This window comes from Gymnodraco acuticeps, unplaced genomic scaffold (assembly GCF_902827175.1).
Source record: "Gymnodraco acuticeps unplaced genomic scaffold, fGymAcu1.1, whole genome shotgun sequence".
NCBI classification, from domain to species: domain Eukaryota; kingdom Metazoa; phylum Chordata; class Actinopteri; order Perciformes; family Bathydraconidae; genus Gymnodraco; species Gymnodraco acuticeps.
The window spans coordinates 245,001-272,040 of NW_022991331.1; the positions used below are offsets into that span (position 1 = coordinate 245,001).

At 40.5% G+C, this 27,040-nt stretch overlaps 1 protein-coding gene across 1 annotated transcript in view; it reads left to right on the forward strand.

Annotated features, from left to right (window-relative positions):
* LOC117562559 (neural cell adhesion molecule L1-like protein) overlaps window positions 1-3,469 on the forward strand; it is a 91,116-nt gene extending 87,647 nt beyond the window's left edge. Inside the window, 1 exon segment of the mRNA XM_034240409.1 lies at window positions 1,410-3,469. Coding sequence (XP_034096300.1) covers window positions 1,410-1,614 — 205 coding nt within the window. The 3' untranslated portion in view covers window positions 1,615-3,469.
* The last annotated feature ends 23,571 nt before the right edge of the window (window positions 3,470-27,040 follow it).

A 27,040-nucleotide genomic window follows, 5' to 3' on the forward strand; every position in this document is an offset into this window, starting at 1 on the left:
TTTGAACCTGGTATTTCTGCAGATTTGCAGATAAAGACTAGGGTCCGCTTTAGGGTCATTCACTTTAGATTCCAGACATGACTGCGTAGGAGATGCAACCATGAACAATAACTCAAAAGCATTTTAAAGTCCAAAATCAACATTCACCTAACAAAGATTCACAAACTGTATTTTTCTAAAACTATATTTTATTTTTATCCTTATTTGTTGTCTTTTAGCATTATAGAAATCAAACATTTTAATTCTGTTTAAAAACCTGTGATCCATATGAGGCCACAATTAAAATGAAATCTAGTTCCTTTTTTTCTTGGCTTTTCAGGACATAAAATATAACATAGCTTCATTTGAAACCTGAATAGAAGCTTTGAATAACAAATGACATTCATACAGCAAGTTAAGTATTTTGGCAAATAGATGGGTCCCAAAGCATACGTGCAGCTTCAATAAAGAGCACTACTTTAATGTACCCTAATTTCTCTTGACTTTGCCAAATGCATTGATGCACACTCAGTATACTGTGTGCCTCTGTGATTATTTCCCATTGGTCAGTTATTCCAAAGTCAGTCCCAGAGGCTCATCGTAGATCAGGGGTGTCAAACTCAAGGCCTGTGAGCCAAATCCGGCCCGCAACCTCATTTTATGTGGCCCGCAAGAGCTTGCAAAGAATATAATACGTTTATTATACATTTACATGCAGCTTTACAGAAGCACGTTGTCCATAAACTACATGTCCCACAATGCATCTCGTTTTGTGACACTGAAGAGACTTGTAATTATTTGCCCTAGACTTCTGCTTTCAGACGTAGTTAATTATGAAGTTATTACCCTATCCGATAATAATCCAATGCAGAGTCAATAATGTTATATAATACATTATTTTATATATGTATATTTATATAGTCTTAAAGTTACAACCGGCCCTTTGAGTGCAACGATAATGCTCATAATGCTCAAAAGGTTACAATATTACAATTTATTGGAACTAAATCAAATCAGAGACCCGGATGTGGAGATTAAACTGTTCATTACCTTATAAAAGCAAATACTGTTTATGTTTTTTAATTAAATTGTCACTTAAAGTTACTAAAACAAATACCTTTACAAAAACAAATACCAATTACTGTATTTTTTGTTTATTTTACTCAATTACTTTATATACTGTTTTTGTCTTTTTAACCCGCTTTTATTGTGCCCCTCTCATGAAATAACTGGACCTAGCCTGGCCCCCCCGGTAAAATTGGTCTAGATCTGCCACTGATAATGCTGATGTGGCCCGTGCTGAAATTGAGTTTGACATCCCTGTTGTAGAGACAGCACCCCCGTCCTCTCCTATAAGCCCCAGAGTGAAGCCATGGGTGAAATAAGGTGATTCTAAATCCCCCCCCCCACGTTCCCCTCTCCTCTCACAGTGACAACGACGAGAAGCCACTGAAGGGCAGCCAGCACTCGCTGAGCAGAGAGATCAAAGCGGGGGACAGCGGGGACAGCCTGGTGGACTACGGAGACGAGGACGTCCAGTTCAACGAGGACGGGTCCTTCATCGGAGAGTACGCCGGGCGAAAGGAGAAGAGGGTGTCCGCCGAGATCAAAGCCCCCGCTCAGACCCCGGCGTGAGGAGCGGTACTTCCATATCCCCCCCGTGCGGACATTGAAACCTGCAGGGAGGACCCAGAGCAGACAGACATTATCCACAGAGCACAGTGTTGTGTCAATCGTAATGCGTCATTACTGCCACCCTCATTTTATACAGCTCCGTTTTGTCAAGTTGCAACAGTGACCATTACTAAATGCTGTGTATATAGAGTGTATATTGTACGTCCTTTTTTTACAATTATTATTTCACACAAAAAGTTTAGAGGGCTTGGATTTTGTTTTCTTTTTTATCTGCATTACGCACTGTTTGTACAAATGTTAGGAAACTCTGTGACATGTTATGGAGATGGTATATTGTCTTGTAGCAGCCCACAGACACGTGGGAATATCAAGTTGATATTTGTTTTTCAATTGGAGCATAATACTGACATTTTATATTTGAAATTGAATCATTAAATATGATGTAAGATGTGTATAAAGGTTGCTTATTAACTTATTCTATCTCCGGTGGTTTTGTACCTGAGGAAATAACAAGGAACGTTGCATATCATAAACAGTGAGTCATGCTCCCTGTGATGTTAAAATAAAATGTAGCTATTATTTCTTTAGCATTTAAATGGACCGATCAGTCTGTTCTTACCATAACAGCCCCGTACACTGCTATTACAGATATGAAAGAGATATACAAATATTCTAAACAAGTATACATTTGCATTCATCAGATTATAAAAAATTGATGTGTAAGCCAGTCACTTTTTTACCAGAATTTGTATTAAAAGTACAACTGTAGTTGAATCCAGTTTGTAGAAAAACAATTTTACAATGGTACTTTAGCCAATTGCGAATATTTTAAATAAAATTGCTCTTAAAACATGATTTAGGTATACTATAAAGATATAGTCTTTAGAGGAAATGTTTGACATTTTGGGATATAGGCTTTTTAATCTTTGAGAATGTTTTTACGGTAAATTTGAAGCTACAGCTAGCAGCCTGTTAGCTTGAAGCTACAGCTAGCAGCCTGTTAGCTTGAAGCTACAGCTAGCAGCCTGTATGTTGAAGCTACAGCTAGCAGCCAGTTAGCTTAGCAAACGGTTTTGGTCCCAAAGGTAACAAAGCCAGTCTACGAATGATCTAAAACATTATTAAACTTGCCCAACAACATCAAACTAATCCTTTTAAAGAAGTTATCATGTGATTTGTAATTGTACTTTCATAGTGTTTCATAATGTTTGAGGACTTGAGAACGGAAACAGTCCATAGTTTGGGTCGAGCTTCAAAAGATTTGTCAATACATTTGAGACTGCAGCTAGCAGACGGTTAGCTTAGCTTAACATAAAGTTATTGATCCAAATTATGAATTATACATTTTCAAAAACATCAAACTTTTACTTTAAAGTAGTAGTCATGTGATTCATAATTGTAATTCCATAGTGTTTCATAACCATTTGGGAACTTGTGCTTTTAAAAATATAGTGGATAACATGGAAACACCCCCTTGTTTGGGTTAAACGTCAACAATGCCATATCCTACACGTCCCACAATCCCTCTTTCTTCCATTAGAAATATGCTCTGACAAATAAGTGCCCATATAAGAAGAAAATGCACAATACCTGTAATGCATTTGAGACTTCTTTTGTAATCTGGTTATATGGTATTATATATACCCTGTGGAGATAGTGTTAGTTCCTAACACGCCTTACTCTGTTACTTTCAATATAGCCTACTGCCATTCAAAACCCAAGCTTCATGTGGTTCAGCATTAACATTAGCACCATGATCTGAAAATTGCAATGTTTTGTAAAAAAAAATTCAGCCATTGCATGTTAAAAATGTTAATTGGTGTTTTCGATGTCATTAAATTGCTTTACTTTCTTACACCGTGGTAATGGACTGTTTGGTCACAACATTGGTCTAGAATGTCCTGTTTGTATGCCTGCCTGAATGAATACACACATCTCTGCCTTTCCCTCCACTCAGCAGTAAAACACGACTCCAGGGAAAACTGCTCAGAATAACACACAAGATGTTTGACAAATTGTTCTTATTTGAAGTACGACTTTAACAAATGTCACAGCGGGGTCAAGTCTCTGTCTGAGCTCCTTGTTTGATGACTTTAGCTGCGCGAGAGATTCATGAGGAGTGAGAGGAGTGGGCTGAGACAGGCACTGGATCAGGGAGCAGAGCTGTAATCATGTCTGATGCTTGATAGCAGGGAGTGGAGAGTTTCTCTCTGAGGGTTCTCTCCTCAGGTACTCTGCCATCACTCAGACAGGTTGGCCTTATCTGCAGAGGTAAGATGCTCCGTGCATTCACGTGTACGACCTTGAGGTGTTTGATAATGCACCCTTTTGAAGGTCCTTTGGTCTTTGGCAGCACTGAACAGCTGGACGTGTCCCTGCTCATGCCATCAGCGTTGGGGGAAGCTACTTACAGGGCTTAATTCTGTAACATAACAATCACTGCCCTCCGGAGAGACACTGCATTACATCACAGCTAGAGGAGCGCAGTCTGGACAAAGCCTCTTAGAGGAAATAATAAAGAGAAAATATGGTACTAGAAGGGCATGAAGAGAGGGCAAATCTGCCAAGGCTGTTTCCACAAGTGATAAACAACACAGGTACTCGCACAGTGATGCAGATCATGAGGATTTTGCAGGTCATTTTTTGTAATTTAGCTCACGATCAAACCAAAAATACAACCTAATTTTACACTCAAATGGTCATATGAGCATGGAAACAGTAACTGATAATTATTTCCGCCCTGAAGTGACACTTGAGGTGCGGGGAAAATCCATAATTCTCACTCTTTGTAGACATGTTTTCTAAAGTTCAACTAATTTCAAGCAGTTAGCAGTTAGTTTATCTAATCTCTGGAAAAGCAACCCAAAATCTGCTCAACGTTCAACGTATGTATGTTTTTATATCCAAAATCCAAACCTGTTCTACCGTGTTCTGGTCTTTTTTTGAAGGTTAAAAGGTTTCACTTTTACCTCATGTTCTGGGAGACAAAGTCAATATTAGAGGCTGTGTGATTGTCATGATTAGATTAGAATTGCTTGGGTGTACCGCTAAATTGAAATTGTTTCAATGTGAGCAAGAAATTAAAATCAATTCCTTTATGGATCTGCTTCAAAAACATTAAGCGTGAGGAGGAAAAGGGGGAGACACTGGAGAGAAACATGGGAGGAACCTGGGTTCCTCTTGAGCTCAATCACAGGCTGAGGTACAGAGTAACAATCCAAAGAACATGGTCAGTATATGTTGCCAGCTAGCTTAAAGCCATTGACTATATGAATACGTTGTAGTTGCAACCAATTAACCATTGGTCTGTGGACCACCATTTTGAAACCTTGAGTTTTCCATTTGATTAATTTGGAGGAGAATTGACACCACCAGAGAGTACATCCAAACATTTAGCAAAAGTTTTTTTAAGTTAACCAAAATATTACACTTTAAAATTCTTAAAGTTAATTGTAGGACCAAAACGTGCGCAACACCCAAACCGGACAAAACAGTTATTGCGACCTATCATTCGGTAGATGTCAAAGATATCCTGTAAAGTGGAACCCTTGAAAATGTAAAAATGTTTTCTCTGGTATTCTTCTTCAGGTGGTCGTGAGGTTCAGGCATCCTTCACACAGTACTTGTCCTTAATACCTTCAGATGCAAAATGAAATATAATTCAGTCTTTGGAAATGTTTTGAGGCCCCTGGGTTTAATATTGTGGATCTACACGTTTCCATGCTTTAAAATTGGAAGAATAAATGTTCACACTGCCTGGGCTGCAGCACCTATTTTCACCCTCTGTCTGAAACCAGAGCCCAGTCTGCTCTCATTGCTTAGCTAGCCGGCTCTGTTGTGATTGGTCATCCGCTTACAGATGTCCCACCTCTTAGCCTCATCACGTAAAATGTGTTTGAGCACTAGCCAATAGAAGTGCAAGTGCATAGTGATGTCATTTTGTTACGGATGCAATCAAAGCAGTCCAATGGAGACGTTTACATGCACAAAGATTTAACACAACTATCAAACACACTACAGGAAAGAGAAAAGCCCAATACGACCTTTTTCAGGTAGGAGACTTTCTTTAAACACTGCTCGCTGTGTTTGTATATACACGGCCGGTGGCACCAGGTGAACCTTGGGTTTAATGACCTATATGAATGCGACCCTCAGACACACAACCCCATTGTGTTCTGTGCATTGAGGTCATGGGGGGTCAATGATTCATTTGGGAAAGATGTATTCAGAAAAACTCCTATGCGACACCCCCGAGCAGCTCTTAGGATGGAGGTGAAAGGATCTGCCTTTAATGTGAAAGCCATAAAGTACAGTAACATATATTTAACCAGGCTTTTATGCACCCTACCCTACATATCATTCCATGACCTCAGTCCATTACATTGGCAATGTCAAAGGCTTAAAAAATGCTCCATTGTGTGTCCGTAGCTCTAATGGAATTCACAGCGGGTAATGGACACGAGCGTCTCTACGGGCAACGCCATTTGTTGAGTGATGAATAGAGGAGATGGGGGGGTCAATGACTTAAAGCACAAGGTGCACTTTTAAGAGCTCCAATGACGTGCTAGAGGAAGGCGAAGCGCTCCAGCAGCGTTTCATAGAAAATCTGAGTTATAAATAATACACGACTCAAATGAACGTCAGAATTGCCTCGAAGGTCTTGCGCTGTGAAAAAAAATGGCTGCATTAAGTAAAGAGGAAGAATTGACTCCTTCCCCTGCCATATAATTTCTTCCCATGTCGCCAAAAAAACGCCATGGGGCCGACTTCACAAAAGCAAAGGGAAACAGTGAATCCAATTATCATTTCACAGTGTAAGAGTGATAAGACGTCTGCATGCTGTTGCCTAACACCACATGACTTCCTGGATGAAGCAAGACATCACATTCTGTTCCCTCAACAGACAGACACTTAGCGGCCTACCTACTGAAGGAATTATAAATGTAAGAAGACAATGTCTGATTCGTGGCAGTTAAGACTTGGCTGTATATCCAGTGAGACCATCTCAAAGTTCTCGCGCTGAAAATGCACCAGGTTTATGGAGCTGTCAGCAACTCACTCTGTATGAGAGCGTCACTCATTAACACATAAGCCTGTGAGCCGGAAATTCCTAAGGTGCGATCTTTTACCAGAGTTCTCAGTCACCTGTGGAGACAGATGTACTGTATACTTTCTGCCAGCTTGAACATTCAAGGGTTTAGAAGTCTACCGAGTTTAAAAAGTACTGAAGATGATCCGAACTAAAGCTTCTTTTTTTTTCTGAGATCAATGTCCGATCCTCTCCGATAATAATACCAACAAATATGATTTTTTTAATAAATTATCCATCATTAATTTATAATGTATTATATTCATTAAGTACACAGAATATACAAATCTTTACACTTTCATTATTCAGTTTTCTAAAAAAAAAAAAAGTGTTTTATTTTGTTAAAATAATACAAAATAGTTTAAAGGTCCCATGTCATGCTTTTCCGGTTATTACCCGTCCCCTTGTGTTATGAAGGTTTTTCTGCATGTAAACGGTCTGCAGAGTCAAAGACCTTCAAAGTACACCCTGTAGCGAGTAAAACTCTAACACAGAAAATATCTCCCCAAAACGCCTCGTTGGAAATTTCTCATTTTCCATTGTTTACTTCCTGGGATTGTGCATTGTTTACTTCCGTGTGGATACCCAGAGGCCACACCCTCTGCCAGCCTTTCACGAAACAAAGCTTCCCAAACCTTTCAGCGATTCATGCCGGATATGTACAGCGTAGGGCAGTGTTTCCCAACCGGGGGTACGCGTACCCCTAGTGGTACGCGAGGGAACTGTAGGGGGTACGTGGAATTCCAAGGTGACAAGTAAAACAAATAATAATCCCGTCAAAAATGATAGTGCGCGATTTGTTTCCCTAGGGAGACAATAGTCTGTGGCACGCACAACCGCGCCAAAATCCCACAATGAAAACAGCTGTTTATCTGCAGCCAGAAAAATACTGGTAGGTCTGCGCTATGGATAAATGGCTGAAACGTCCGCTTGCTCTGGATTCAGGCCAGGGTTCAGAGGAGCCCACCGAGAAACGTAAGAAAGAGGCCAAACTGAAACCAAGGCAGTACAGTGAAACATATATATTATTTGGATTCATTTCTACTTCTGCTGACCCACCGCAGCCTCAGTGCTTCTTTTGCGGTGAAGTCCTGGCTAATAGTGCGATGAAGCCAGCGCATTTACAGAGACACCAGAGCACCAAACACTCGGGAAGTGTCGATAAAAGTGAATAATTTTACAGACGAAAGCTGTCGGAATTTAAGTCGAGCCAGACAGTAATGATGAAAGCCACGAATGTGTCAATGAAAGCACTCGAGGCATCTTACGCCGTGTCCCTGCTTGTGGCTAAATAAAAAAAAACTCACTCTATTGTTGAGGAGCTCATTCTCCCTGCAGCGACTGCGTTGGCCGAAATGATGATAGACAAGAAAGCAGCCGAAGCACTCAAGAAAGTTCCCCTGTCGAATAACACCGTATCCCGTCGGATCAATGATATGTCTGTGAATATAATTGGACAAGTGGTGAACAAAATCAAACTAGCCGGTCAGTTCGCTTTGCAGCTGGATGAAATGACAGATGTGAGTGGAGAAGCGCAGCTCCTGTCCTTCGTGCGTTACAAAGATGCGTCGGACATAAACTATGGAGGTTATTCCCTATCTTTATTCAAGAGCATGGTATTTAAATTTGAGAGCATACTTTATGTATTTCTTTCCCTCAAACCCTGTCCTCGCACTCAAATAGTGCCTGCTTGCACTTAGATTTGCTCTGCTTCTGCTCAAACTGTACGCTTGCACTCAGATATATTGCTGTTTACAGATTTTTTCTGCTCTCAGATTTTTTCTGTGCGCGCTCGAAACTTTTGTGCAACAATCCTGTCAAAATCCCTCAACCAATAGGAGGCCAGGTGTCCTTGCGGGTGCGTTCGCTTTACTTATTACAGCGTCCCGTAAGGGCGGTTACTCTTTGGTTTATAAACTCCCGCCCTCCACGGCTTTATAACATAGTACTGCACTTGTTTGATTTACAACTACCTTACATAATAGCTACGTTCAGTGGCGGACTGGGACTAAAAATCAGCCCGGGAATAAAATAAAATCGTCCCTCCGTTGCCTTCTGCACATAGTGCGAGGTGGTTGCTATGCAACAACAAGAACAGATAGCGAATGTCGTCGTTTAGGTGTTTTTTTCTTCTGGAGATAGGCACTTCTCAATCCACTCCTCCATAGTAAGCCCACCCCGGAGGTCGAAGTTAACCTTAAATGTTTCCATCTTAAGCTTAGTTAGTTAGTTAGTTAGTTAACTATATAAAGTTTAGTTTAGGATTTTATAACGGTTCTCAGACGCGGAGGGATACTGATTTGTGAAAAGTAACAACAACTATTCCCTGGATATAGGCCTACGCTCATTATATCACGGCTAAGAAACATCAGATTGCTTGATTTGACTTGTCCGTTTTATAGACATATACTAACTGTGCTTACCCCCCCCCCCCCCCCCCCCCCCCCAAAACAAAGTTGTAAATGACTGGTGAAAATAAACTGCAAGGCCATACTGATTCTGGATATTATTTTGCTAAGTGTTTTGTTCCTGAATTAAAGTTTAAATGCCTGTTTAAAGGGGACTTATTCAAAGGGGCTCCATGGTTTAAGCCTAAATGTTACAAGATATATATAGCAAAGATAAGTTGATTATTTTTGATTTCATATGTATTTATTTGATTATATTATTTATTTTCAAGGCAACATATTCATTTTTATTGAGTGATTTAAGTTAAAATTAAGAAAATGCCTGAGAATTAGATGTTCAAATTAAGGAGATGAAATAAAGTTATTTTCATTCAATAATCAGTTACGTTCTACTTGTGAAGGATCATCAGCACGTATGAGTGAGGGGGTACTCATGGTATGACAAAAGGCTCAGGGGGTACACAAGACAAAAAAGGTTGGGAACCACTGGCGTAGGGCACTGAAGAACGATGCTGTTCCTACTTTGTTTGGACCAGCGGGAGATTCGGGTACACAACCTGTAAGTATTCATTGTTGTTTGTGTATTTATGATGTTTAAAACAAACAAGGTATCTACCACGACGGGCTACTATGTTGGGATTGCGGAAAAAAGCTCTCCACAGACCCCTTCTCACAGCGTTAGAAACCTTTTTCTTGCTCAATATCAAGACACACTTATTGTTTTTACTTCAGCTGTGAGTGTTTGTGTGTGCTCAGGATGAGTTTAGCTTGTTCTCGCTGTATCGCCGACCCGGAAGCCTGTCTGCTCCTCACAGCAGATCGCAGCAACGAGCCTTTCAACGTTGTGACCAATCAGAGCACACTGGGCTCACAGGGTGGGGGGGGGGGGGGGGGGGCAGGAGCTCCAACAAGCCGTTTAGGACAGAGAGTGAATACATATACTTTACAGAGATGCTGTATGAGAAACCAATGTGAGTTTGGAAAATTGCACAGTATAAATCTATTTTAGTAGACCTCAACTGTAATGGCATCCAAGGTTTCCTTTTGCCACTATAGAGCGGGGTTGACGACACGCAATCCAAAGCAATAAGCAGCCGAAGGTTTTCAGTCAAAAAATGTAATTTATTAACAAAAAAGTATTGACTTAAATAGTCTCAAAATAACAAATCTAAATAAATATTTCGGCGGTATGCTTTCCTATATAAACTATACTTTGCAGTCCAATTTGCAACACTAATCTCTGTTTACAATTTGCGGTCGAAAGACTGTTCCGCTCCCCGTCTCATCAGGTCTCCGAGCACGCCGGCTGTCCTCAATTACCTCACTTAAATACACACCGGAAGGTACAAGGAAACAGAGCATATTTACGATATAAAATTAACAATCATTTCATCAAAACATATTCACCATGGCAATATAAATCATTTTCCATCATTAAATCATTTATCAAATTATGAATCGAAATAATAACGTTGTGGCTCTAACATCAACAATGGAATAATGATCAGTAGAAATGGCCATGACATGGGACCTTTAGGTAGGGTAGGTCATTTTGGAGAAACCAGCTCGAGTGCGCTAGAATTTGAAAACACACAGCCGGAAAAAATCTGCCACTTCCTTACAGAGCCCCTCCTCCAACACACACGAACGCGCACATGACCAATGAGGGCACGAGATAAGTTTGTGCCCAGATGGGAGGCTGACAGGCAGGTAGGCCATCCAGTTACTTTAGCCGGGCCGGCTCAGATGATTGGTCGTGCTTTTTACAGAACTACGGCTTCCACAGATTACATATTTGTATGTATTTATTGTCAAAGCATTTCATATATTCATTGCTATCGGGATGTTAAGAGCATTCCATGGAATATAACAAAAAGTGTTTCTGAAGTGAATTACCTACCCTACCTTTAAATGCAAATTAATTAACGGTATAAAAAGTGAAAGAAAAAGGTGTATATTCATTAATGATGGTTTAATGAAGTTTAATAACACAAAGTCTTGTTTTTATTATTATGTCTTATGATTTATGAGCAGATTTAGAGTAGTTTTGTGTGTGTTTGGGTCATAATTTAGTCCTGCAGTTAGGAGATAAAACAGGGATACATTTCCTCCAAATCTCGAGCGCTCAGCTCAAGACGAGGGGCAGTTTGAACATCCGAAGCATTTACATAACTTTTATTGTATGATACTTGAGCGCTGACTTCCTTGTGACCCCACTCGACGGCAGCAGTGAGGCTAATGATGATTACACAGCAAAGTCAACCGTCTGGGCCCCTCACTTGGCAAATAAAAAAAAAGAAGAATAGCGGCGCCTTTCTTCCTGCGGAGGTGATACTTTCTAGGAGAGGTGTGGGAAGCCTGGAGCCAGACTGACTGATTTAGCCAGAGAGGGGAAGTAGTGGAGTACAAATACTTCGTTACAGTGGTTAAGTACATTTTTCTGGTATCACTACTTTACTTATTTTTCTGACGACTTTTTACTTTGACTTCTTACATTTTAAACACAAATACCTGTACTTTCTACTTCTCACATGTTGAACTCAAATACCTGTACTTTCTACTTCTTACATGTTGAACACAAATACCTGTACTTTCTACTTCTTACATGTTGAACTCAAATACCTGTACTTTCTACTTCTCACATGTTGAACACAAATACCTGTACTTTCTACTTCTTACATGTTGAACACAAATACCTGTACTTTCTACTTCTTACATGTTGAACCCAAATACCTGTACTTTCTACTTCTTACATGTTGAACCCAAATACCTGTACTTTCTACTTCTCACATGTTGAACCCAAATACCTGTACTTTCTACTTCTTACATGTTGAACACAAATACCTGTACTTTCTACTTCTTACATGTTGAACCCAAATACCTGTACTTTCTACTTCTCACATGTTGAACCCAAATACCTGTACTTTCTACTTCTCACATGTTGAACACAAATACCTGTACTTTCTACTTCTCACATGTTGAACTCAAATACCTGTACTTTCTACTTCTCACATGTTGAACACAAATACCTGTACTTTCTACTTCTCACATGTTGAACTCAAATACCTGTACTTTCTACTTCTCACATGTTGAACACAAATACCTGTACTTTCTACTTCTCACATGTTGAACTCAAATACCTGTACTTTCTACTTCTCAGATGTTGAACACAAATACCTGTACTTTCTACTTCTTACAGGTTGAACACAAATACCTGTACTTTCTACTTCTCACATGTTGAACACAAATACCTGTACTTTCTACTTCTCACATGTTGAACCCAAATACCTGTACTTTCTACTTCTCACATGTTGAACACAAATACCTGTACTTTCTACTTCTCACATGTTGAACTCAAATACCTGTACTTTCTACTTCTCAGATGTTGAACACAAATACCTGTACTTTCTACTTCTTACAGGTTGAACACAAATACCTGTACTTTCTACTTCTTACATGTTGAACCCAAATACCTGTACTTTCTACTTCTCACATGTTGAACTCAAATACCTGTACTTTCTACTTCTCAGATGTTGAACACAAATACCTGTACTTTCTACTTCTTACAGGTTGAACACAAATACCTGTACTTTCTACTTCTCACATGTTGAACACAAATACCTGTACTTTCTACTTCTCACATGTTGAACACAAATACCTGTACTTTCTACTTCTTACATGTTGAACCCAAATACCTGTACTTTCTACTTCTTACATGTTGAACCCAAATACCTGTACTTTCTACTTCTCACATTTTCCAAACAGGCTGGTTCCTTTAGTCTGAATGTGTGTTTGGTGGCGTGATCATTATTCTTTAGAGTCATTGCGACCAATGGAAACGTTGTCATGTTGCCGTTGTTCAGCATGGAAACATTCATTAGCTAACAATGACATTATTGTTCTATTAATATAAAGGGAGGTCAGGTACTCTTTAAAACAGCTGCTAGTTATGGGTACTTTTTACTTCAGGACATTTCAAAGCCCATACTTCTTTACTTTTACTTGAGTAAAGAAGTTTAGTCAGTACTTCTACTTTTACCAGAGTATTTTTAAACACTGTACTTCTACTTGAGTAAAGGATGTGTGTACTTTTGCCATCTCTGGATGTAGCACAGGCAGATGCTGAATGGGCTCGGCTGCCACAGGTTTGGGAATGTCGGCTACGAGGGAACACATGGCGGGGCAAAGGTATCGGGGGGGCCCAGGGGAGGGAGCCAGATGGGCCGATGTTACCCCTCTCAGAGAGCCATGCCTCTCTCTGGACGCAGCCCAACACCGACAGGTCAGAGAGGGAAGCAGCGACCTCTTCAGATGCCGCATGTTTGACCTCGCTCCTCTATTCATCTGTCCACGGCTTGTTGTGCGCTGCGTTGACGAGCGATATAAAAGAGACTCCTGCTCTCCGTTAGGGAAGAGAGACAGAGTGTGTTTTATTCCCCATTAACTATTTATTTGAGAAAACATGGTTTGATTTAAAGCTGCATGTATAGATTTATTTTTCCCCCACTGACCTTCACCTACAAAATACAAATTTAAAGAGATACCTACAACATGACCACAAACAAACAAAGCTTCAGAGAGGCACAACAAGTACAAAGTGACCAAGACAATCATAAAGAGACTTCCCAATGAGGACAGAATGGGGTAAAACAACCACAGACAAAACATAAAAAGCCTGAAACGACTACAAAAAACTGCCATAAAAATACAAATAAGAAAAGTGTTGGGACTAGCAATTGTAGGAAAAGGGTAACTTTGTGTAGTGTACCTTGTATGCAAGTCTTTTTTAAACCATCAAGATGTTGGTTTTGTAAATGGTGGTCCTGTTAAGTGTAAAATAGACGAAAAAGCAGTTTGTGCTTTTGGGCGGGGCTACCTTGTGATTGACAGGTGACTCGCATGGTGTTGTTGAGCTTTGTCTCTCTGTGTTCAGCCAAACTCACCCCTCCTCGGCTCACCCCTACTAAGTGCCTCGGACACTCCTTTGTGCCAGTTCATTGTAACTTTTGTTCTTTCTTGTGAAGCACTTTGTGAATTGTATTTCTGTGAAAGGTGATATACTAAATAAACGTATTATTAGCCACAATTAGCTATTAGCTCCACAATAAAGGCTTGACCCCCTCATAAAACTCATAAGAACTATCAGCGCAGAGCTAACACACACTCAACAGTTCACCGCAGAAAAAAAAAAAAAAAACCTGCTCTGTATGTATGTACATAATTTGCACTTTCACGTACAAGTATATATTTAACATATTTGTAACTGTTCATATTTTATCTACGTAAACCACTTTTTAGTTGTGTTTTATTCCATACTGTCACTTGATTTTTAATGCGTTCTAATTATTACCTGTGTGAACTCCTACCTATCTTACCCAGTGTTTTTATCTTAAAACACATAAAGGTCCCTACTGGGTTCAATAAAGATTGCTTTATCTTATCTAATTACCTGTATTACAGCAATTGATATTCTTACAATAACAAAATCAAAAGTAAAAGAAAATTCAGAATTCAAAGAGTGGCTTGTCGAGATGAACCAAAGGAGAATTATCTGCAGCTCCGTTAAGATTTCCACAGCACCAAACATCAGACACAGCAAAGGTGATGATAAGTCAACGCTATGCTCCCAACTTGTCCCAGTTTACCCTAACTAGCTAATACAAATCAGTAATTGCAGGTTTAATTATCAGCAAGGTCTCTACTTGAAAGCATAATTCCCCCTGGAAATGTCTTAGATTCACAGGAAATCATAAAAATACTGTCACAGCACTAAATACATGTTATTAGTGGATAATTATAGAAAGTCAAAAGTTCAACCGATGATTAAATCCCATAAAGTTCCTCCGTATTAAATACTCCCCATCTGTAATGTGAGCTGATACACGGGGAGAAAGGGTAATCCAGGAATTGCCCACGGCTTGTATTCAATAACAATGCAATGTCAGAGCTGCTTGTATTATTTATCGAAGTGCTGTTGAGGGCACTGAACACATTTCCTTTAATGTCCAAACGGCTTCTTGCAAATCCTGACTCACTGTATTTTGGTTTGACAATTATTACCCAGGATGCAGTGTCATCTTCAAATGACAAATAGACTCCTTAATGTAACTGTGTGGCTGTACATATGTTAATATACTGTATCTGTTGTCATAAGCTTCTCAGGGCATTAGCAGTTTAATGTACAGGCCATCTGGGGAAGTGTAGTACATACAGACAGATTGGAATATGGGGGGGGGGGGGGGTGAATGCATACGTTAGCTACTCTACTATAATAAAGCTTTATTGCATTGCAGCAAGGGCTGCTGGAAAAAATGCATCCTCTAATGACCAAACCTCAAAATAATGCATTAAAGCAGGGTTAAATACTGGTGTTCAAATATATACCGTAGACCCAATTGTGTAAACAGCTGTTTTCTCTCCAAACTCGTCAAAAATAATTGTGTGTTCAGTGGCCCCAAGCGTCAAATTATAGAAATTCACAAACCGTCAAGGCGCAGTATCGGACCTGCAGAGCTGCCTCTCGTGGTTGTAAAAATTATTTCAAAGAAAAGACCAAAGTTGGTTATAAACCGTACGGAAAATCCATGTTGGTAGTAGTAGGTCAATGGTTGGGTATAAAAAGCACTTATTTTAAATTAGTAACGTTTACTTTTCTTAACTTAAGTCACAAACTGATTTGAGAACAGTGTAGGGGGGACATAGAGTGGTAAGCAATGCAACAAAAGGTCCCACGGCCAGAATTCAACCTTGGAGATAGGGCAAACTAACTTTCTGAAATCTTAGCAAATGATAACATGGCTAACGTAAAGTGCTAACTTGTATGATAAAGTAATCTCTGTAATGTGCATAAGGTGACATTTAACAGATGTTGGACTGTAGGTTTAAAAATGACGCTAAAGTGTTACCCAGTGTGTTAAATTGGTCTTGAACAAGTGTCTGAGTAGGACGAGTTGTCAACATGATTACATTTTGTTCCCATGAGATGAAAATAGGTAAAAAAAACTGTCTTTTGAATGTAGTGTTATCCTACACACTCTGAGGCATGAACCCAAACGCACAACTCGACACAGAAGGGTGTTTTCAAAATAAGGTCCGTTACTGGGTTTGGCACAGTATACAAGGTTTCAAACAAAAAATCACTCGATAGAGGAAAGAACGTCACTTAAGGTGTGGAAAAACAAAAACACTCACTAGAGGAAAACTTAATAGCTAATAAAACAAAAACACTCGATAGGAAAAAGGCACTGGGCAAAACAATGATCCTGGCTTGGCAATAGGTGCTGCTGGTAGTCTATTACCTCATTCACACCAACGCAACTCCGGTTTAAGCTCCGTGCTAGAGCTTTTCTGGTTCAGAAGCGGTTCTTCGGTTTAGCTCCGGCTCTTTTCACACCGCCCAGAGTCCGACTGGTGCTGCGTCATTGCGTCATCGTTTGCGTCATGACGTAACCGTTTGCGTGCCTGCTTCATAAAGCCAAACCGCGCGGAAACCCCTCACAGCTCACACCGACAACAACAACAATGGCCGATTGTGCTCCAGCTTCCTCTGTACCTCTATGGAAGACCAGATTCCCAGTAGGTAGCTGGTCTCTTCAGTGGACCACTGCTGCTCGTTAAGTTTCTCCATCGTTGTGTACAAACTGGATAAAACGCCGGCTTTTTGTTGTTGTTCAGGAGTTGATCCGCCCCTTCCCCCGCCTCGACGTAAGCGTGACGTATGCGGTGCTTTTGCTCTGGCCGGACAATTTTTTGGTGTTTGAAACGAACCGGATTCCGGAGCTAAGAGGCTGCTCCGCTGCGGTGTGAACAGGAAAACCCGGTGCTTTTCAAGCTCCAGCTCCGAACCAGCCCCGAAACACCGTTGGTGTGAATGAGGTATATGTGACATAACAAGAGAACTGGCACAAGACAAAGGGAGACGATAGGACAATATATACACGAGGTGAGGGGGCACAGGTGGGGACCGGGTAGACAATCACAGACACGGGTGACACGCGGGGGGGAGAGTTACTTTTCTAAATAAACCAGGAAGACACGAAACAACACAAAGACAGGACAAAACAAACTTAAATAATCTTCCGAGACATGACAAAACTCTGAAGTGAGCCACCGTAACGCTGCAGCAAACAAACCTTTGACTTTGCCCTGTGGTCTCTTTACGCGTGTCATCCCCCCCTATCTCCCACTCTGGAGTCTATATCTCTAATAAAGGCTAAACTGGCTCAAAAAATAAACTTCTGTAGTGCAATCAATCAGAAAAAGCTGACACTCTGCTCGGTATGAGGCGAGCTGTTCCCCGAGGGTCCCGGTCTTAGCTCGAGGTTAGACTAATGACTCTGTGGCTCCAGTGGCCTGAGCCTGGCTGTGCCCCCCCCCCCCCCCTCTAAAGTGCTGACATGCAAGTTCCTCCGCTCTCATCCAATCAGGTGAGACCTCATGTTATCTGCAGGAGCTTGCCTGGTCCACCAGCTACCTTCACGGGCCGCCTCACCGGGGTTTGTGTCCCACAGAGGCAGGAACAGGCCCTTACGAAGATCCAGCGCACATGTAGTTACTGTGGGATAATCTCCGAGCCGAGCCCCTAACGTTGACACCCCTTTGAAATGCTTTCCTTCTCTAAGAGGATCAGCCTCGATGCACCAAAGTCATAGCAGCTGAAGCTCTGTTGCTTCTGACCTTCAGAAAGATTGGATGAAATATTGAGCAACGAAATAATAGTAAATAAGCTTTTACGTTTGCTGACACATACACACTTTCAACATGTGTGTTTTCTGTGTCTTTTAATTTGTATTGTACAATGCCATGTCTTTTTATGCTGCTGCAACACAAACATTTCCCAAATTGGGATCAATAAAGTACTTATTATCTTATCTAGATACCACAGTAAATCTGCAGGGGGAGGATTCAGACTACATAATACATTCAGGGGGAGATTGTAGGTTGTCAAAACTCACTTTCTGTCTGTCTGTCAGAGAGAGTAAAGAGAGCAGCATGTCCTCCAGCGCCGGTACCCTTTTCCACCTGCCATTAACATCCCCCCCAGCTTTGTACCTCATCTCTGGCATACACATTAAAATCCAATTTCTCTCCCCCTCACCAAACATTTGTCATGCGCAGCGTCTCCTCCTCCAATATCTTCCAGCGTTCTGCCAAAGCGGATGGACCGGTAGTCATTACAAATGCATGTCGAGCATGTAAGCATTGTTCAAACTCACATAACTTTATTTTAAATTCCAGAGAAGACACCATGGTTTTGTACGGATAACAAATGGTTCTACTGTGGGTGAAATGTGCACAGAATGTATGTCCATTTATTATTGAGGAATCTCGAGCTTTAATAAAACCTCCTCTGCATTTATTCAAATATTTACAATACAAAATGTTCTATACACATTATACAGAGCGTGAAAGAATAAATGCATGTCTTTTGTTGACAGGTGCCCATGCACACACAAACACCTCTACATATCATAACAAGAATCTATTGTTCCAAGACTTTCAATTTGCCATCAAATCTCTAATACACAGATGTTCTGTTTGATGTCAATTGCTGATTCAACCCCACAGTGTTTATAAGGAAGTGTGTGTTCATGAGATTATCATTAGCATAATCAAGTTCATTCAAAGTGTGATTTAAAGTAAGGGCAACACTCCTTTTGTAGGCAACTTACATTTAAAAAAAGTAAATTGCAACAAGAAAAATGTCACACTGAATAACATTATAGTTGCCATTGTGCTGCAGCACCTCTTTTCACCCTCTGTCTGAAACCAGAGCCCAGTCTGCTCTGATTGGTTAGCTGGCCGGCTCTGTTGTGATTGGTCAACCGCTTAGAGATGTCCCGCCCCTTAGCCTATCACGTACAATGTGTTGGAGCGCTAGCCAATAGAAGTGTTACATAGAGATGTCACGATGTTACAGAAGTAGGAGAGAAACTCCCTCTGAGACACAGGGATTTTAGTCTTTGCAGACCATTAAAATCTATATAACACACTACAGGAAAGGGAAACCCCCAAACAAGTTCAATAGTGCCTCTTAATAATCTCCATTAACTGTCTTTAAACATACATTTCCAAGCAAGATTCCCTTTGTGTAGCATAGCGATCAGTCGCATTTCTTTATTTTCTTTTTGCCAAAATGTTTTGATCACCCGTTTTGGTTTGCAAATGTATTTGAACCCTTTTCATATATCTTCTCCTTCAATAAGATCACCCAGAAAATATGAAGCAGTTCAGAATCAGAATCAGAATACCTTTATTAGTCCCACAGAGGGGAAATGTTCGTTGTTACAGCAGAAAAAGAGCAAAAGACGGCTTAATGGTAAGGCCCGGACACACCAAGACGATTTTGGCTGTCGATGGGCGTCAGGCCGACGATGAGCATCGACACGCCCTACTCAGATTGGTGTGTCCCGCACCGTCGTGTCTTTTCAGCCGTGCCGACACCTTTCGGCCGAAAACGGCAGTCGGCCAAAGGCTGTTGGCTAAATAAATCACTCTGATTGGCTGTTCAGCTTAGCGAATCAGTGCATGAGAAGAGAAACGGAAGTGAGGGACCATGGGCGTCGCCTGGGGTAGGCATCCGGGGCTTTAGCCCCGGATGTTTTTTCTTTAGCCCCGGACAAATTCTCCCTCAATAATATAATACATTAACCTACTTTACCTATAGGACGGACGGCAGAAATGTAATTTCCCATGTTCAGTGAATGCAACACAGAGGCAAGACGACGCCACCAGACCAATCAGAGAGTTGCATGGAAATAAACGTGTTTTATTGGCTGACAGGTACGTACCTCCTCTGTGACAATGTTTAAACTTTAAACTGTCAGCCCCGGACGCGGTGATTCTGAAGATGGACATTAGACATTTCTTTAATAAAAAAGACGGCCATTCTCAAGTGGTGGCTCACACAACAACCCCAGAGCCACCACCTGAGCCAGGTGAACAAGGTATGTACCTGTCAGTAAACTTACAAGTTATGCGAACATGTAAGCAAAGCATACATTATAGCTACGTTGACGTTACTTTGAATCGCGCGGGTAAGCTAAACCGTTAGCAAGTAGCTATAGCTAGCCAGATATATTAAATAAACACTTTGTCATACAATCTAAATGTTGTGTTTTTTTAGCGTTACTTGGTGATTTCAAAGAAAGCTCTCTGGGAAATGTTTACTTACTGTCAGTGTTCGACTAGAAGCTACCTTACAGTACACCGTTGATCCTGAGTCCTGTCAGTTAAAGTGTTTCATAGTTAGCTTAGCTAAGCATCAACCTAGCACTGAAATATATATGGATGTTATGTGACAGTATTTCTGAGAAAAAGTCAGCTGAAATGGTGGCATAGTTGCCACTGCTTTACGTGTCGACAGCATGTTTGAACGTATTTGCAGCAGTAAATGTGGCTGTTTGGCCACTGACGTTGCCATAACAACACCTGCATTTAAATGTGCAACCTCTTTTTGTGACAGATTTTGCATGAAAATATAATTCTTCTGATTGATATTTCCTATTGACAGCTAGTTTCTATGTGAACATTATGAGATGGACAGCCAGCTAACAAGCTTTTTATACAAATATTTCAGATCAAAGTTAATCCAGTGGGGCTCCTGAAAGGGGGAAGGGACACTACGCTCCCACATATTAAGCCTTGACCCGCATCTTAAAATTGATATGATCAAAAAATGATCTGCATTGTCGGAGGCCTTTTTTCCTCATTATCATGTCAAATTGTACAGCTTTCCTTAGTGTTGAATGCAGAAAGATGACTATATTAGAGTATTAAGTGAAAATGACTATATTAAAGTGTTAAGTGAATATATTAAGTGAATTACTCAAACTGCATTTGTATAGGAATGATTCTGTCCTATTGGCAGATAACTACTCTAACAGTGATATCTACAAGAGATGTAAATTTAACTATTTTCAATTGGTTAGTATTACATTTTGTGACAGTGTGGTGACACTAATTTTAATGAAGACAAATGTGTGTATCTTGAAATTCATTTATTTGACAGAGCTGGAAACTGATTGACTTACATACTTGTTTGTGTTTACCTACACAGTCATCACAGATGAGCCAAACAGAGTAGAGGATGAAGAAAGGAGAACAGGAGAAAGGGACACACAAGAAGGAGATACAACAGACAAGAACGACAATGGAGACAACAATGAACAGGAACACCAGAACAGACAAGAGTCAATGGGTAACATGACTGATTTAGGGACTGCAGATACAGGGCCAAGGCAAGTGAGACACCACTGCTTTCCATCCAGCATGTTTGGCAAAAGAGATCCTTTCAACCGCAAACAGCAAGTGATGAGGGATTATTATTTCCTCCTTCCATCCCTTTTTTCTGTTTAATCTGATTACTAACAACTTTTAATAATTTGACATAGTTTATGATTTAATTGGAAAATGAAGTGTTTTTAAATAATAAACCCGTTTCTGATTCTGATTCTTTGATTTCTTTTTGACATATGGGTGTTGAGAGATGTATCCATATCTCTTAATGTTGCTCTCAAAGTGCACAAGATTGATGCTTTTAACTTCAGTATTTAAAAAAAAAAGGGGGACCCCAGAGGAGGTGAGTTCCCCCCAAAATAGCACTTTATCTCTGCCTATGTAACTCCGGTGTAGTGTCCCCTCGGCAACAGATCACTCAGAGCTGGTGATTACTTTCCTGCATTTCAATGGACAGATTATAAAAAGGACACGTGAGCTGCATTGCTTAAGAGATCCTCTCATGCTATCTCTTTTACAAAATAAGTGTCCAGTCAACAACAAAACATCAGTGATCGTATAGCTGTAGTATATTTTTCACAAGCAATGTGAAACATTAAACTTATACAAACTGGTGTACAAAACTCACATACCTGCGTTGGTCTCCTGGAGTGTCTCTACTCTTTCTTCTCCACATCTCTTGTCCACCATCAGAGATTGCAAACATTTCAGAAACAGCTAGAGGTAGGGGACAAACAACTTGTTCGCTGGGCATGTCAAAAACCTCCCTGCTTTGATCAAGACTTTAGGGAGCCTTTCAGCCCCTCTAGTAAAGGGACTGGAAAGCAAGCTTTGAAAATTCAGTACCATCTACATGCTGTCATGTTCCAGACACTGCTCTCAACCACTCAGGGCCTGCACACATACCTGCAGAAAGAAACACTTGACTTGGTGCAGGCAGTAGATTACAAAACAGCAGTTGAGAACACACTGAAAAGTTACCAAAGTAATGAGAAAGCACATGAGGTCTATGACAAGACCAAGGCCCTGTGCAATGATCTTGATATTCCCGAAACTGTGACACAGAGGAAGAAGCGTAGAAACATGGAAGACTTTGTAGTCAAGGCATCATGTGGAGCAATGTGAAACATTAAACATAAATAAACTGGTGTACAAAACTCACATACCTGCATTTAAATGGACAGCATAAAAGGACTCGTGAGCTGGGTTCTGGTGCTCAGATTAGCTATTGATGATCACGTTGATAAATCATATAAAACAAATAGCCAATCACACAAAAAACATGTTGCTGTGACTGTGAGCATTAAACAATTAACATTAAACTAAACAAACACTACAGTACGTTATTGTCCTTATAAAATAAAAACATACATTTTGTCCACCGAGATAATACAGGCACCTTACCCTCAAGAGATCCTCACGTGCTATGAGAATCTCCCACAATGCATTGCCGTAACAAAGCTAATGCAGGCGCACGTTTGTGACACCAGATGGCGCAATTGTGTATGTGCGTGTGGGGAGTCTTGCAGTAGAACATTTGACTGTAGCGCCGCCACTGTGGGCTAAGCCCCGAATGTTTCCAGGTCCAGGCGACGCCCCTGTGAGGGACCCAAACAAACTATAAAGAAGGCAAATGTGAGATTTCATTTACCTCCAGCTCTCGACTCAGGTTCAGGAAAGCCCCGTGAGCTTCTCGCTGTAGAGTGAAAATGGAACACATACACTATTTGTTGTTTGTTTATATCACGCAGTCTGTTCTTCTTCTCTCGGTTATCACGCAGTCTGTCTTCCGGTTGTTGCCTCTTTTGAATGACGAATACACACTACCGCCGCCTGCTGGTAAGGAGAGTTATTGCCACTCACGCATGCGCAGTTCGTACGTGCTTCTTGGCCGTCGCCTGAAGTCTTTGCGGTGTGTTCCAGTGCGACACATGGCCAAGACGCAGGAGACGCGAGGCGACACAACAATTGGGGTCCGTCTGTGTCAGCTTGGTGTGTCCGGGCCTTTACGAAGAAGCATGCATACAAAAGTATTAAGGTTAAAGAAAAGTTATAATATAATTAAAAAACTTGAATACAATTATTCAATACAAATTACAAAAGTTACACAATTTACAAAATACACATCCTGTAACAGTTCTTAGGATTTAGCAGCCAAGGATATATCGCACAGTTATTAACGGCGTAGAAGTTCATACTGATGCTGTTGTTTGGAGTCTGACTTTTGCTCTGCCAGAAACGTAATAACCATAATCCAGCAGCGGTGCCACAGGAAAGATTATTTTCAGGAATGATGACCTCGTTGACATTGATCTTCTCCACGAGAGGGGATGAAAGGAGCCAACAGGTGACGCTTATCTGATGCCGGGAGCAGATGATCTGATTTCATTGTCCAACTGACCGGAATCCTGCTGCTACTGTTTTGCTTCTGCAGAGCTCACATATCTTAACTTGATCTCGCTCTATAAATCAATCAAAGGCTTTGTGTGTATTTCTGTGTCTTCAGAAAGTTCAAGCAAATGTGTGCCTTAACAGAAGTAACAGCCTCATCATGGATGTAATATATTCATAGCAGTGTTGGAAGAAGTACTTAGATCCTGTACTTGTTGTAAAAGTACAAATACTGTGATCTTAACATATTCCACTAGAAGTAAAAGTTCTGAATTGTTACTTAAAGAGGCCTTATTATGCTTTGGGGTGGCCCTTTCTTTTATTGTGTTGTATAGGTTTTAGTGCATGTAAATGGTGTGCAAAGGTATACGTGATAGGCTAAGGGGCGGGACATCTCTAAGCCATTGACCAATCACAACAGATCCAGCCAGTTAACCAATCAGAGCAGCTGTTAAAGTACTCTTTCTGCACTCACTAAGTTCAGACATATTATCAGCTAAATGTACTTCTGGTATCAAAAGTGAAAGTACTCGTTACGCAGAGTGGATCTCTCCAAAGTATTATATTATTATTGGTATTATTTATCCTGTTTTTAAGAGCATTTGTTTGTCAATGTGGCCCAAATTAAGATATACTGTGTCAATTAATACATGTGTTTTTACAGTATATATACAAAGTAACTGAGTGTTAAAATGAATATAGTGTAGTAAAAAGTACAATATTTGGCAGAAGTGTAAAGTAGCATAAAATGAAAATACAAATATCTCAAAAAGGTACAATACTCGAGTAAATGTACTTACCTACTTTCCACCACAGAACAACATTATGTTTTTATATGACTATTTATAACGAAGCAACAACATTGAGAACACAATATTTCTGACTGCTTTGTTGTGAAAATCAGATTTCACACATTTCCTCTCCAGAAGTTCCATCTCATTGATAAGGTAATGATGTGTACCACGGGTCAGGAAGGAAGAGGCGATAATGATGATAGTCATTTAACATATTTACTGGCGTGCACTGGATTACCATCTGCAATTTTATGGTTGATTTAGAATCACTTCATCCTCTCTTTTATGGCAAAGATTTCACAATCAAATGTGCATCATCCGCCCTTTTATCATCTCATGTTTGCTGAGCCAGCGAAAACAGTTTATTGCCATGGAGAGAAAGAAAGAGTATTTCATTACTTCCTTATACAAATGTTTTTTATCTCAGTCTGTTTTCAAAAGGGAGGCTTTCTACTGGCGTTTGACCATCATTATGGAGCTTTTACACTGCAGCCTTTACAAGGCTGAGGCTCTTCATGTTAGAGGGAAGATGGAGAGTCTCAAGTCAGAACCACCACACATCAGCTCCTTTATTAGTCCTTAAGATGATGTGCAGAGTACGACAGTTACCGACCCAATGTGATTGAGCTATCTGGGGCATTCGGTGTTATGGTTTCATACTGATCAACCTTTAGAAGAAGCCTTTAGTGCTGTATCCTGACGGAGAAGGTTTGTTACACATGATTCAGTGACATTGCCTCACATGGAATAATCTCAGTTATTACACTCCTCTCCAACTCTATTGACATGTATTGTATATAGACTTTTTACATTACATGTCACTCGTTAGACGCTTTTATCCAAAGCGACTTACATACTCAATACTGTGGGCAATCCCCACAGGATCAATTTGGGGTGAAGTGTCTCAGGGACACAACGACATGCTGACTGCAGTGGGGTTTGAACCTGATCACAAACGCACAACCCACTGCGCCACACGCCTCGCTACTGTTTAGTTTGTATTTTATATTTTTTGTATTTTATTATATATGTTGCATTGTTGGAGGAGCTCAGGTCAGAAGCATTTCATTTCCATTTCTACACTGTAGCTTTGTGCATACTGATCAGTGCCAAATCATCATCGGCCCCCCATCCCGTACCAAAGCCATCCAGAATTTCAACTTCACCATTGACAGCAACACTCTATCTCCTGTAAAAGCGCTAACAAAATAAATCTATTATTATTATTATTATTATATGAAAATAAAACCTTTGAATCTTTGAAACAGTTTAGTTGAATACTCAATTCTGATTGGTTGATTTGGACATTCCAGAGGTTGCTAAGGATAGCAGACCGTTGCTAAGGAGGATCAAGGGAATAAAGCACTGCACCCAGCACATTTTTATGAGCCATTTTTGTGCTCTTAGTGCTGCAAAAAAGTGCCGGTGACCTCACTATAGAAATTGGAGGAGAAGCTTCTTTTGACCGTGTCTTTCAGACGGAAGCTATCATAATAAAGACTGAAAGCCCATTTATTTGGCAGATTGGCCTCAGGGATCCTGGATGGGTTTATCTCCGTACGCCAATCGTCCTCTTTGCTCTACGGCTCTCAGACTCAGCTTCAAACTAAATGTGAAAGCTAGAATCTTCCAGTTGGTTGTAAAGGTGAAAAAACAATTGTCAAACAAATATATAATTGCACAAACAGACAATAAAATCCCAGGGCGCGATGGTAGTCCGTCAGACAACATGCGGTATACATTGTCGAGATATTATCTATTGGAATCTATTATGACTCCAATAGCGCCAGTGCCTTTCTGTCAGAAAAACGCAATATGGAGATACAGGGCCTATATGAATACATATCAGACATGTTGTTTAATAATTTCAGTACAGGGACCAATGGGCTTGGCGACTATATTGGTGTCTCATCAGACAGCAGACAGCGAGATGAATCTTAAACCTGTGGGGAACTGTGGAAAGTCGACTTTGAGTTGAGAACATTGCATCAAACTTGTAATGTAGTTACCTCTGACTCCATATTGATTATCATTAGTGTCCAGTGGCTTCCTCTCCAGTAACATCCTGTAGGTTATCACACAGGATCAACCTGCTGCTGGCTGTGATGCGGTGGCACTCGGCCAAGTTCACACCTGTCAACTTCTAAGCACTCTGCGGCTGTCTTTGGAATGAACAAAAAATACATTTGAGCAAACAGATGGGCATCGGGAGTTGTGTTTACCCAGATGGCATTTGAATTGACAGAGGAGCGAAAGCCTTAAGCGATGACGAGTACCATGTTTGCGACGAGATAAAGGAGTGAATTTGTGTTTTCTTTATCCTCATGTTTACACGGGAGGACTGATGCAATCTTTTAACACCAAAAAGAGGTCATAATTAAGATGTCAAATAGTATTTAAGGCTTACCAACGTTTAAAAGATGAAGCACACCCCGTCACAGCAAAATGGCAGTGACAAAAAGGCGATTTGTCACAAAAAATGAAAATACACCTTCTGCATTTACCTG